The sequence below is a fragment of the Bombus pyrosoma genome, linkage group LG2, assembly GCF_014825855.1.
Source record: "Bombus pyrosoma isolate SC7728 linkage group LG2, ASM1482585v1, whole genome shotgun sequence".
In the NCBI taxonomy this organism is placed as follows: domain Eukaryota; kingdom Metazoa; phylum Arthropoda; class Insecta; order Hymenoptera; family Apidae; genus Bombus; species Bombus pyrosoma.
The window spans coordinates 12109367-12123003 of NC_057771.1; the positions used below are offsets into that span (position 1 = coordinate 12109367).

A 13637-nucleotide genomic window follows, 5' to 3' on the forward strand; every position below is an offset into this window, starting at 1 on the left:
TGATGGAAATAAAGAACAGTTGGTTAAATGCAACTAAAGAGAATAGACACATTTTCCGTACGAACGTCAATTCCTTTGGGTATATTTTCTTGGATATTGGGTGATAATAGGAATAAAAAATTATCTCGTATAATGACGTTCTATGTAATCAGACGATCATTACAGTTTTGAAAGAAATAATCGTTCTGCCAAATAAAAGACTACCGTATGACCAATATATCGTCCATATTATTTTATCTTCTTTAACGAACAACTTACACCAAATTACGACATAGGCTTCACTGTGCAAATCTTCGGTTTAGCCACTTTCATGGACGTAAGTACACAGAAATTCGAATTTCGTATCTTCGAATCTTGCAACATCCTGTAAAATTATTTTTCCAGGTCGTGCAGGTGTTTATGGGATATTTAAACACCTCTGGAAGTATTCTTTAATATCTCAAGTTTATCATGGAACTTGTTAAATACGGTATGCAATATACGTTAGTTCACAAAAAATGGTATAAACGCCTGTTTCCGATACCAGCACGTTTTTATTTTTCTGTAACATCGTTCAACTTATTCTGTAATGGACGATTTTCAAATCGTTACCCCGTTTATTTTCTCTGTTCGGCGGGGAATTTTAATAATTGAAACGCAGTTCTGGGTAAAACTCGTTTCCCTTTACCTACGGTCACAGTAGTAATCGTTCGCAACCCATACGAACTCTGCAGACAGTAAAATACTTTTGTTTCCAACTACTTTAATTTCCCGCAAACACATGTAATTTTGTAGGATCATTTTCATACGTAATTCGTAGACGTAATACGTGCTACGTAGAGGCGACGATAATAAAGATCGTTTTTTTAAGGATTCAATTGTAAATGGTATACCAAATTAACAAACGGGGATCTTCCTAAAAAGACGAGCCCGTACAAGAAAATGACCAATTGCTTAAATTGTTTCTAAATTATCAGTTTTTTAATATTAGCTACGTTTGGATTGACAATTAGACTGCGGATATTTTCGTATTTATAGAAAATCTAACAGTGCAATAATGCACACAACGTGAAAAATATGTGAAATATTTCAAGTAGAACATACATGAGTGTGTAACTTCCAGTAAGTGAAACAAATCTCTATTTAAATTCTATTTGTTTGGTTGTATTCGTAAAAATATAGATGTGCATAAGAATCTACAATAATTATAATATATTAAAAGAAATTCTTGTTATATTTACAATGTATGAATTAAAGTTTCACGATAATTCAACTGCTTCACTAGAAAATACACTCGACATATATATATACACTAGACATATAATCCCCTTTTTCAAAATTCTCCTCAAATCTTAAAACAAAGTTCCTCCATCGCTTCAACGCAACCCAGGCAGTTCCTGGAAAGTTGAACCGGGTAATTTCAACCACTTTACCCCGTGCAATACAATCGTTCAATAACTGCAATTTAATGCTGAATACGCAAACAGATTACACACATACGCAAGCGCACCGTATCGAATCAAGCCCAATTCTTATTTGACTCTACGTCAGTCATGTCGAAGCGTTCAGCCATGAAAAATACATCTCAACTAACAAAGAGGGAAGAGGATATGAAATACGCAACGAGATTCGTAAAACCAATTTTAGGAGCAATTGGTGCGTGGCCCATTTCATCTTCCTCCTCTTCTTTCATGTCGAAAATTTTATTGAGAATAGAACACATTCTGACATACTTCCTATTTTTCTTAATAATTGTACCAACCATCATGTACGTGTTTTTCAAAGAGAAAAACAACAAGATTAGACTGAAACTTATGGGACCGATTATTAACTGCACTATGCAGTTCTGCAAATATACGATCCTTTTGTGGCGGACAAGCGAAGTCCAAAAAGGTTTGGAAGTGATGAAACAGGACTGGATAACAGCCACGGACGAGAATCGATTGATTTTTCGCTCGAAAGCGAAAATAGCGAGAAGAGTGGTGCTAACCGCTGCAATTACTATGTACGGAGGTGGTTTATGCTACAGGACGATCCTCCCTCTTCTTAAAGGATCTATCATCACCCCTGACAATATTACTATAAGACCATTGCCCTGTCCGAGTTATTTCCTAATTCTCGACGAACAAAAGTCTCCAAATTACGAAATATTGTTTCTAGTGCAAATTTTGGCTGGATTTGTTATTTACGCAGTTATTAGTGGTTCCTGCGGTCTTTCTGCTCTTTTTGTTCTGCATGCGTGTAGCATGCTGAGGATCTTGGTGGACAAGATGAAGGCTCTGGTGGATATGAGGGACATGTCTGACACGATGGTCCAACGGAGGATCATGGATATCGTTGAATATCAGACGAAAATAAAGAGGTTAGTGGAATATTCTTGTGAATAGAAACGATTGGATTGCAATATGATTTATTCTAACTGGGAAACGAATTGGACAAGCAATGAGTTTATTGTAATTTATGCGTTGCATGCCCTGTATTCGTGACTTGATTGCAGATTTTTAAAGAACATTGAAACAATTACAGAGTACATTTGTCTAACGGAAATGATGGGTGGTACATGTTTGGTTTGTCTCGTGGGATATTATATTCTCATGGTAGGAGTTAGGCGAATAATACTTAGACTGCGGATGTTCGTGCGAAATCGTATTTTTATGAATGCAAACAAGGCAATGGAATCTAAATAGAGTAATGTTTTGTGAGATTAGAATGAGGTTTGTTAAGATTTGATATTATTTTGGGTTTTTCCGGGTGTTTACATTTATTTTCAATTGGTATACTTCATTCTGCATTTTTTATTTACATGCTCCAATTTTTTATGCTCCAATCGTATGAACATTCACAGTCTGATAATAACATTAAAAATATTCTATTATTTCATCAATATAGGATATAAATATTTTAGGAATGGGAGAACAATAACATCGCGGCTGTACTGATTTATGTCACGTTACAAATATCCTGTACCTTCTGTGTCTTTATACTCTGTTACATTGGTCAACTTCTTATTGATGAAGTATGACATCATTCTTTTTTTTTTTTTTTTGTAACCTATTCGACGTTCTAAATCTTATCGTATTTGCTTTGTTAACAGAATCAGATTGTAGGACAGGCATCGTGCATGATCAATTGGTATCATCTCTCGACCAAACATATGCGTTCTTTAATACTAATTATCGCTATGTCTAATTATCCGATGAAATTGATGGCTGGTAAGATGATTGAAATGTCTTTAGCTACTTTTACCGGCGTAAGTATAAGGAAATCAAATTTTCTTTTCCAGAAATTAAATTTAATAAATCTATATCTTATTTAACATATATTTGAGTTTAAGTTATATCTTGTTATATTTTCCATAAACAATTTTTCTTAGGTCATGAAGTTGTCAATGGGATATTTAAACATTCTACGCGAAGTCATTTAAAAACCTTTTTACGATACTTACGATATATCCATATGAACTTGCGCAAATTCCTAAAGTCTCCAAAGGAACGTGTCTCAGATTATAGCACTCATTCAGTATAAAAATAAAAATTCATCGTGTCAGTTCTCAGTTGTGTATTCTTTCCTCTTTATCTTCGCACAATATATTTCTCACGCTATGTTCGATCCAAGCTTCCCCGAGGCTTCATAAACATTCGAAAAAGATTTTAACGTGACATCTTGGAACATCTTGTAAAGTATTTCTTTCAGATCATGCAGGTACACTTTAATACTTCAAGTTTGCCATGGAACTTGTTAAATACGATATGCAATGTGTATTAATTCATAAAAAATGGTATAAATATCTTTTTTCTAAACCAGCATATTTTCATATTTTTGTAACATTGTTTGGCTCGCTTCGTAGTGGGCGATTTTAAAATCGTTATCGGGTTTTCTGCCGCCGTTCCGCGGAGAATTTTAATAATTGAAACGCAACTGCGGGTAAAACTTGTTCCCCTTTATCTACGATCACAGTAATAACCGTTTATGATCCGTACAAACTTTGTACATAGCAGAAACATGTTTGTTTGAAACTACTTTAATTTTCCACAAACACAAACAATTTTACAGAAATATTTCAATACGAAATTCATAACGTTATTTAAAAATAAAGGCCGTTTCTTTAATGATTGAGCTACGAATGGCAACACCAAATTAACAAACGAGGACCTCTTACTAGTCACGTATATGTATATAATACATACCTGTCCTCGAGTAGCTTTTCCTTTCAAATCAATGTTCTTCCATCGCTACATTTCAATCCAAGCGGTTCCTGGAAAGTTCTCTCGGATAATTTCAACCTGCCCTTTACATATTTCTCCTCTCTGTGATCGTTTCAAAAACAGCGATTCGAAGTTGAATTCGCAAGTAGGTATCAATTCACGTATACGGCTATACGCAAGCGCAATATATCGAATCTGTTTGACTATACTTACGTAGTCAGTCTCATCGAAGCGTCCAACCATGGAAAATATATCTGCTCTAACGAAGGCGGAAGAGGATATGAAATACGCAACGAGATTCGTAAAACCAATTTTAGGCATAGTTGGTGCGTGGCCTGTTTCATCTTCCTCCTCTTCCTTCTCGAAAATTTTAGCAAAAATAGAACACATCCTGACGTATTTCTTGTTTCTCTTACTAATGGTGCCGACCCTTATGCACGTGTTTCTGAAAGAGACAAATAACAAAATTAGACTGAAGCTCATGGGACCGATTATCAACTGCAGCATGCAATTTTGCGCATATACAATCCTTTTGTGTCAAGCGAGTGAGATCCAAAATGGTTTGAACGTGATAAAGCAAGATTTGATAACAGCCACGGAAGAGAACCGATTGATTTTCCGCTCGAAAGCGAAGATCGCGAGAAGAGTAGTGTTAACCGTTGCCATTACCATGTACGGAGGTGGTTTATGCTATAGGACTGTTCTTCCTATTCTTAAAGGAACTATCGTCACTCCTGGCAATATTACTATAAGACCATTGCCCTGCCCGAGTTATTTCCTAATTCTCGACGAACAAAAGTCTCCAAATTACGAAATATTGTTTGTACTGCAAGTTATGGCTGGATTTGTTATTTACGCAGTTATTAGTGGTTCCTGCGGTCTTTCTGCTCTTTTTGTTCTGCATGCGTGTAGCATGCAGAGGATCTTGGTGGACAAGATGAAGGCTCTGGTGGATATGAGGGACATGTCTGACACGATGGTCCAACGGAGGATCATGGATATCGTTGAACATCAGACAAAGATAAAAGGGTAAGTGGAATATTCGTGTGAATATAAATGATTCAAGCGGAATGTGATTTATCGTGATTTGGAAATGAATTGGACAAGAAATGTACTTATTGATACTTATGCGTTATACGCCCTTTATTCGTGACTTAATTGCAGATTTTTAAAGAACATTGAAACGATTACACAGTACGTTTGTTTGTCCGAAATGATTTGCGGCACCAGCCTGGTTTGTCTTGTAGGATATTATATCGTCATGGTAGGAGTTAGACTAATATGTAGACCACGAATATTTATGCAAATTCAAATTTTTCTGAATGCACGTAAAAATATGGAATCTAAGCAATTTCTTGAGATTTGTTGCTGTTTTGAATATTTGGGACATTTTTGTATATTACGTATATTTATTTTATATTTAATTTCTCAAAAATGCGTGAACATTTACAGTCTAATAACAGCATCAAAAATCTATTCTTTTAAGGATGAATATATTTTAGGAGTGGGAGAATAATAATGCCACTGCGGTTTTGATTTATAGCACGATACAAATATCGTGTACCTTTTCTGTCTTTATTCTCTGTTACATTGGCCAACTTCTCGTAGACGAAGTACGACATTATTCTTTCTTTGCGTCATCTTCGATCTTCTAAATCTTATCGTATTTGTCCTGTTAACAGAACCACATTGTTGGACAGGCATCATACATGATCAACTGGTATTACCTCTCGAGGAAGCATATGCGTTCTTTAATACTAATTATCGCTATGTCTAATTACCCAATGAAATTGATGGCTGGTAAGATGGTCGAAATGTCTCTAGCTACGTTTACTGACGTAAGTACAGAGAAGTGAAACTTTCTTATTAAGAAACGATGTTTATCACATCATATTAAATATATTTTACATTCTAATTTAATTTACATCATATTATATCTTTCATCGTTTTGTAGGTCATGAAAATGTCAATGGGATATTTAAACATTCTACGGAACGTCATCTAGAGATCTTATTACGATACTCATGATACATCCGCAAGAAATACTATACATATATTCCCAAAAATTACGAAGGAACGTATCTTCGACAGTAACACTGTTCTAGTTTTGGAATAAATATTAATCAGAGGTTCAATCACGTATTCTTGTCTCTTCATCCTCACACGATAGATACATTTTTTCACGCCATATTCGATCGAAATTTCGCTCGAGGTTTCATGGACATCCAAAAAGTCATTTACCGTGGCATTGAAAAGAACAAATATTCTTTAACCGTATCCATGAGTGAAGTATCCATGAACTATGTTTCCAAGATCGAAACAACGCTTAGTTCACAACCTCCTACAGTGCACTGTAAAATACGGTAATTATATGTTTGTCCCTCGTCGTATGATTTCCTGTAACGTTTTCGCAAAAATATCCATTTCGAAACTTGTCATTGTCGATAAGTGCGGCCCAGCAACGAAACGCGTGGGACCAAGCAAAACTTTTCCATTCGACCAGTTGTCAATGGGACTCAACACATCAGCCCCCGATGTCCGACGATGAACGCGGTAAAGCTCATGGTCGTGGAGAAATCTCGCAATCCAAATTACAAAGACGATCTGAATTTCCATGTACGATACAACGTGTGGACATTTAGAACGATTGGAACTTGGCCAAAATCTCTGAACCTGTAAGATTATGTTGGAAAACTCCAATATCATTTCAAAGCTTTCGCTCACTCGAGCGAAAATCATGGAAGAGGGTGGCGACGTAAGCTACGGAAAACTGATTTATCCTTTTCCTAAGATCCTTCTGGACGCTTGACACAGTCCCATCAATGAAATTTTCTACATGATACAGTTATCGTCTGGCTTTGTTACTCGTAATATCACGGTTGCCGCTTGATGGTTCTTCTTGCGATGCACGCGTGCGGTCAGTTATTGGTTTTGATGTCTTTGCTGGAGAAATTTATTAATTTTAAAAAAATTTAGATAATTAAGTTTATATACATATTTTAAAGACTTTTTAAAAGAACCAGTTCATTTATCGTAACTTTTTAGTTTCATAACTGTCACAGAGAATCTCTTGCGTGAGGTATCACAGGTAGAAATTGTGTGGTACACTTTAAACATATGTTTCCTTGGGTATTATTCGATAATGGTAGGATTCGATAATCAATAAAATTTTCAATGATAAACAAAATAATATAAATGATAAATAAACAGAAACAAAACATGTATCTCCTTATAGTCCATTATTATAGACTTCTAAATGTACCACTCTCGTTGGATTATTTTTATATTTATCTTGCAAAATATTTTACGCAAAATTACATAAAACATATTTTTACAGACAGTGAAGGTCGGTCAAAAGTCTTACTTGATCGATTGACATCGGATGCCCTGGAAGAAGAGTCTTGCCATACCTTTGATGATTTCGATGTCCTATTCAACCACAGGATCACAGCTGGCAATGCTATCGACCTTCCCATTAGCACTTTCGGTGACGTAAGTGTCTCAAAAGTATCTAACTGTAAATATCAATTTCTCTTGTAAATTTTCACTGAATATAGATCACTAAAAACATAGACAAATAAGATTAAATTCGATAAATTTTTACACCCTGTAAATGATGTCGCGTGACTGCCAAAGTCATCAAGACGGAAATAGTGCATGTTCCTCACCAAAAACATTTTCGAGCCTGTTTTATAATTTGCATTTTTAATAAAAACTAGTTTTACCTGTACTCAAACATATATCCTTCTCCTTCTAACTCTACGTAATTTACATGACGCGCTATATTTTACCCAAGCAACTCTTATAAACACTCGAAAATCATTTACCGTGACATTGAAAAGAAGAAATATCCTTCAACTCTATCCAGAGTTGAAATGTACATGAGCTCGTCTCAAAGATCGAAATATCACATAATTTGTTCACATCCCTCCATAGTACGCACGAGAATACGGTAATCATGCGTTCGTCCCCTCATTCCTCGATTATGTGCTTCGCCTTTGGAAAAAACCATTTCGAAACTTGTCATTGCATATTAACTGCATCGGTTACAATCAAAAATACATCGAGGGTTACAGAGAAAACTCTTTTCTCGGAGGAAATTGTATCGATATCAAGCCGATAAAGAGAACAGCGAGTTTTCTATTCCTATTCATTTTTAACAGCGCAAGCGCGCGATTCGAGAAAACTTTTCGACGACTCGATCAGTCGTCGACGAAACTAGCATCAGTGGCTCTCTGACACTCGACATTCCATTATGAAGACGGGAAACATCGTGGAGACATTCAACAACGCGAGTTACAAAAGCGATCTAAGGTTCAACGTTCGACTGAACGTGTTGACTTTGAGAACGATTGGAACCTGGCCAAGATTTCTCGATCATTCTTGGCGGGAAACGATGGAACACATATTCTTAAATCTTCTCTGTTACGGTCTGCTTGGGTTCATCTTGATCCCTGGATTCATGTGCTTTGCCCTCGAGATCACGGATTTTTACAACCAGATGAAACTCGGTAGCGCGCTCAGTTTCTTTCTAATGGCGGTGATGAAATATTGCGTGTTCATTATGCGCGAGGATGACATACGTAGATGCGTGAAACTCATCGAAGATGACTGGAGAAACGTGAAACACAACGAGGATCGTAAAATTATGTTGGATAACGCGAGTTTCTGTCAACGACTTATCATAATTTGTAGCGCTTTCATGTACGGCGGCGTGGTCTTCTATTACATCGCATTGCCACTCACTCGAGCAAAGATTGTAGAAGAGGGTGGCAACTTGACATACACGAGACTTGTTTACCCTTTTCCTAGGGTAATCGCGGACGCCCGGTGCAGTCCCATCAATGAAATTTTCTATACGATACAGTTATTGTCTGGCTTTGTTGCTCATGATATCACGGTTGCCGCTTGCGGTTTGGCTGCCCTTCTTGCGATGCACGCGTGCGGTCAGTTACAGGTTTTGATGTCTTGGCTGGAGAAATTGGTAGACGGAAGAGAAAACGATGACGAGAGTTTGGATCAGAGGCTGGCCAATATCGTGGAACAACATGTTCGGATAATCGAGTAATACAAACATTTGATCTTGTTCGATAGTAAACGATGAAAATTGACATATAAATATATATGCGATGTGACTCGTGAAAGTATTTGGACACTTGCCGTGGAAAATTTTTATTTAAACGTTATGTATATTACGTGAAACATTTTGAAATTCCAGTAGTATTATAATGATAATGGCAGTCATGTAACTGTCGTGATTGCATCGGTAAAATTTGAAACCAATCTAAAAATGCATATATGCGTAGAAGTTACAAGTCAGTTATTGCAAACATATATTTAGTAGAAGGTCAGTATGGTGCGTGAACAAACATCTTAAACATGCAATCAGTGTAGAAAATGGCCCCATTGAATATCGAGGCTCGTTAATATGATGGGCAATTAATTGTTTAAATATTTTCGTGATTTTTACGAAATATGTACCTACACTGAATATTTCGTATCTTTTATGTAAATTTTCAGATTTGTTCCAGACTTTCCCAATGTAATCGCAGTAGCCATCTCGCGTTACAGTATTAATAAAACTTCAAAATCTTTCGTATGACACAAATAATACGTTCATAAATGGTTCCTACAAGATTTCGAGCACATTCGCGAAATACTGTGTACATTTTGATGGATATTAAAAAGAAATGATATATTTATTGTAACGTTTCAGCTTCATAGCTTTGACCGAGGATCTCCTGCGTGAGATATCGTTGGTAGAAGTCGTGGGTTGCACTATAAATATATGCTTCCTTGGGTATTATTCGATGACGGTATAATTTCACAAAGGAATTTTCAATTGCGAACCAAAGCATTAATTCGCAGTTTCTGTTTTAGGAATGGGACTCTAATCATCCTGTTAGAGGTTTTACGTACATAATATTGCTGACATCCGTCACGTTTAACATTTTCATATTCTGTTACATCGGTGAGGTCTTAGCAGAGCAGGTAATTATTATTTTCAAATTTCAATGATCAACGATCGATTTAATAAAAAATTTAAACGACAAAAATATGAAGTATACGTGTGAAATATTTCAACAGACGGTAAAAGTCGGCCAAAAATCTTACATGATTGATTGGCATCGAATGCCTTGGAAGAAAAGCCTCGTCGTTCCTTTGATGATTTCGATGTCTCGTTCCACTACCAAAATCACTGCTGGCAATATGGTCGAGCTTTCTATCAGTAGTTTCGGTAATGTAAGTGTCTCATATGTATATTCACTGTGAAAAAAATTGTCCACATTGTAAAAATCATTTTCTTCCGCGAAATTTTCATGGAAAATTATAGGTCATCAAGACTTCATTCGCGTACTTGAACATGCTACGAACACTCACTACCTAGGGGTTTCTTTTTCAGTCGATGGTAAACCGATACTGCGACTCTCACATTGAAATTATAGATACACACATATGTCACATGAATATCTACTTTTATAGGAAAAACATGTTCTATCATGAATTAGACAAGAAAGAAGAATTTTCATTTATCCGACCTTTGACTTCCGGTGCTGACATTTTCGTAGTATATAATGTATAAGCTGACAAATTAACACGATGAAAGAATAAAATTGTTCACTAATTATTTTTTACTACTATTGAACGTTTGAAAAGGTGTTGCATATTTAGAAATAAAAATATACTATTTAATTAACCTAACGTTTATTGTTACTATTTTGTTATCGCTATTTCATGCTACTTCCATGATTCTTATATTTCATGATACTTCCAATAACGTAAATACTAAATAATTACTATGTTTAATATTTAAATTATGAATGAAATTGGAGGAAGAAATAATATATGCATAATTATATTACTTACATGTTCGTACATCACATCCAGTAAAATTTGCTTCACGCTATATAATATTATGAATCGTTATAACATTTTGCACATTAAGAAATGTTCTTATCTTTGGTGTTAGAGTAAATAATAAGTATTGCGAATAAAAGAATGTATTGTACAGAAGAGAAATGACAGGTAGTCATCATCACAAATTGATTCTCTAAAACCGCACAGCAACGTTATTAATGTTTCGCTGACGTGTCGAAGGAATCAATTGATCGATGTTCCACTGTCATTCTCTCTACACTCATAATACATAAAACTGAACTTCGTGAAAGGGTAAAACTAAACTCAGAAGACCACTTTCGTCCTCCCTTCTGATTGGAAATCAGAAAATCGAGCGCAAGCGCGCCGCTTATTTTTCCCCTTCAAACCGTGATCAGACAATTTAGTCATAAACGAGCATTCAAACATCAAGCATGCAAACGTCGAACATAAACAATAAAAAATTCCGTATAACGGACTACGAGTACGAAAAAAACGTGAATTTAAGTATCCAATGGAATCTTTGGTTATTAAAATCCATAGGCCTTTGGCCATATTCAAATTCCATTTCAAGAAACCGACGATACTTCTACTGGTTCATAAATATCACTTGTTACAGTCTGATCAGTTTTCTCTTTATCCCCTGCGTCTTATACGTTTTCCTCGAAATAGAAGATACTTATGGTAAACTGAAACAATTCGGCCCCCTGATTTTCTGCGCGATGGCGTTCGCGAAATACTATTCTTTGATCGTCCACAAAGCTGACATTCGTGAATGCTTGGAACGAATCAAATGGGATTGGAAGAACATGACAAACAGAGAGGATCGCGAAATCATGACAGTGAACGCGAGTTTCGGACGAAAATTGGTGGTCGTCTGCACCTTATTCATGTACAGTGGCTTCGTATTTTATTATATCGCTATACCTATTAGCGTGGGCAAAGTAGCAGCAGAAAATGAAAGTCTTACTTTCATCCCACTGGTGTTCCCATTTTCAAGGTTTATCGTTGACACGCGTTATAGTCCTACGAATGAGATCGTTTTTTCGATTCAATTGGTGGCTGGTTGTCTGATGCATAGTATAACATCAGCGGCTTGCAGTTTAGCGGCTGCTTTCGCGGTTCACGCTTGCGGTCAGATGCAGGTGTTGATGAATTGGTTGAAGCATCTCGTAGACGGTCGATCGGATATGAGTGAACGTATAGATGGTAGAATCGCTGACATCGTGTGTCAACATGTCCGAATCCTAAAGTGTGTAAATGTTCATTATTTATTTATGTGTGTAACGTTTATGTATTCGTAATCGTTTATTAATGAAAGAATTTTAATCTTTCGCACTCTATCGACGTTGCTTTAATGACGTTGATAACGTGCAAATTGTTATTTGATTTTCACTGAAAATAGAAAAGAGAATATTATCTGTATTATATTTATTCAGAATCTTTTCATCGTTATATTCGTAATCTTTTTCTTTTCGTAATATAATGTTCAATTTCACTGTGAAAGTAAAAGTGAAAAAGGTGTTGGAATTGCTGGCCGATTGTATATAGAATTTTTTGGAGTGCAAAGGCTTGAAGGAAAAATCGTTAACAAATTTATAATCGTTTGTGAACATTTTCTACAGAACTTGCGATATTGTTTCGCATTGCACGACTCTAATATCTGTCATTGTGTATCAGAAAATATCGTCGATTATTTCAGATTTTTGACGCTCATAGAAAATACAATACAGCAAATTTCTTTCGCCGAGTTTTTAGGATGTACACTAGATATATGTTTCGTTGGATATTACGTAATCATGGTATGATGATTGATAAACTTGATCTAAGGTTGAGATCCTATTAATATAGATGATCTTAGATCCTAAAATATACAAATTCTCCTTTCGTATTATAGGAACTGAAATCGAACGACGTCACGAGCGCCCTAACTTATATGATTTTACTTATATCGATTACATTCAATATTTTCATATTTTGTTATATAGGCGAGATCGTGACTGAGGAGGTAAGTTTTCGCGTTCAAATAAATTTCTATTAATCGAGTAATAATCTAAACTTCTATTTTTTCGAATGAAAAATATTTTAACAATAAAATATGATACGATAGTGTAGGAAAATTGGCGAAACGTCGTACATGATTGAATGGTATCGATTGCAAGGGAACAAGAAGCTTTGTTGCGTTTTGATTATCGCTATGTCGAATTGTACGATAAAATTGACGGCTGGGAACATCGTAAACCTAACTATCAACACGTTCGCTGATGTAAGTATGAAATTGTTATTTTAAACTTTCTTCTTACGCAAGAATTAATTAACAATTTTTTTTGAAAAATAGGTTGTTAAAACGGCAGTCACTTTTTTAAACGTACTACGAAAAACGATTTAAATGGTTATTTCTTAATGTGAACATATTTTTTATAATCGTTGATATATATCCTTAAAAAAAAAATCTTTACTGTTATATCACACGATTTTCAGTGTGTTTTACATGTTCGATGTTACTTGTGGTTGTTGTTACTTGTCTTCAATGTTATACATTTTTTGTACTGTTTAGGGTGAATGAAAATGCATGTT

At 35.5% G+C, this 13637-nt stretch overlaps 3 protein-coding genes and 1 pseudogene across 3 annotated transcripts; all 4 read left to right on the top strand.

Annotated features, from left to right (window-relative positions):
• The first annotated feature begins 1532 nt into the window (after positions 1–1532).
• LOC122573760 (odorant receptor 4-like) lies at positions 1533–3596 on the top strand. The gene is made up of 5 exons (XM_043740593.1): positions 1533–2341; positions 2477–2576; positions 2885–2995; positions 3074–3229; positions 3353–3596. Exons 1-5 carry the CDS (start codon positions 1533–1535, stop codon positions 3401–3403), a joined length of 1227 nt encoding a protein of 408 aa, XP_043596528.1. The 3' UTR covers positions 3404–3596.
• Positions 3597–4410: 814 nt separating this feature from the next.
• Positions 4411–6830, top strand: LOC122572335 (odorant receptor 4-like). Its single transcript, XM_043737199.1, has 5 exons — positions 4411–5213; positions 5349–5448; positions 5687–5797; positions 5867–6022; positions 6139–6830. Exons 1-5 carry the CDS (start codon positions 4426–4428, stop codon positions 6187–6189), a joined length of 1206 nt encoding a protein of 401 aa, XP_043593134.1. The 5' UTR covers positions 4411–4425; the 3' UTR covers positions 6190–6830.
• A 2-nt stretch (positions 6831–6832) lies between these two features.
• On the top strand, positions 6833–7826 carry LOC122572383 (annotated as a pseudogene).
• A 341-nt stretch (positions 7827–8167) lies between these two features.
• On the top strand, positions 8168–13633 carry LOC122573767. The gene is made up of 10 exons (XM_043740603.1): positions 8168–9248; positions 9901–10000; positions 10065–10175; positions 10272–10427; positions 10519–10571; positions 11494–12312; positions 12763–12862; positions 12958–13068; positions 13171–13326; positions 13399–13633. The coding sequence occupies exons 1-10, from the start codon at positions 8440–8442 to the stop codon at positions 13447–13449; spliced, it is 2466 nt and encodes an 821-aa protein (XP_043596538.1). The 5' UTR covers positions 8168–8439; the 3' UTR covers positions 13450–13633.
• Positions 13634–13637: the final 4 nt, after the last annotated feature.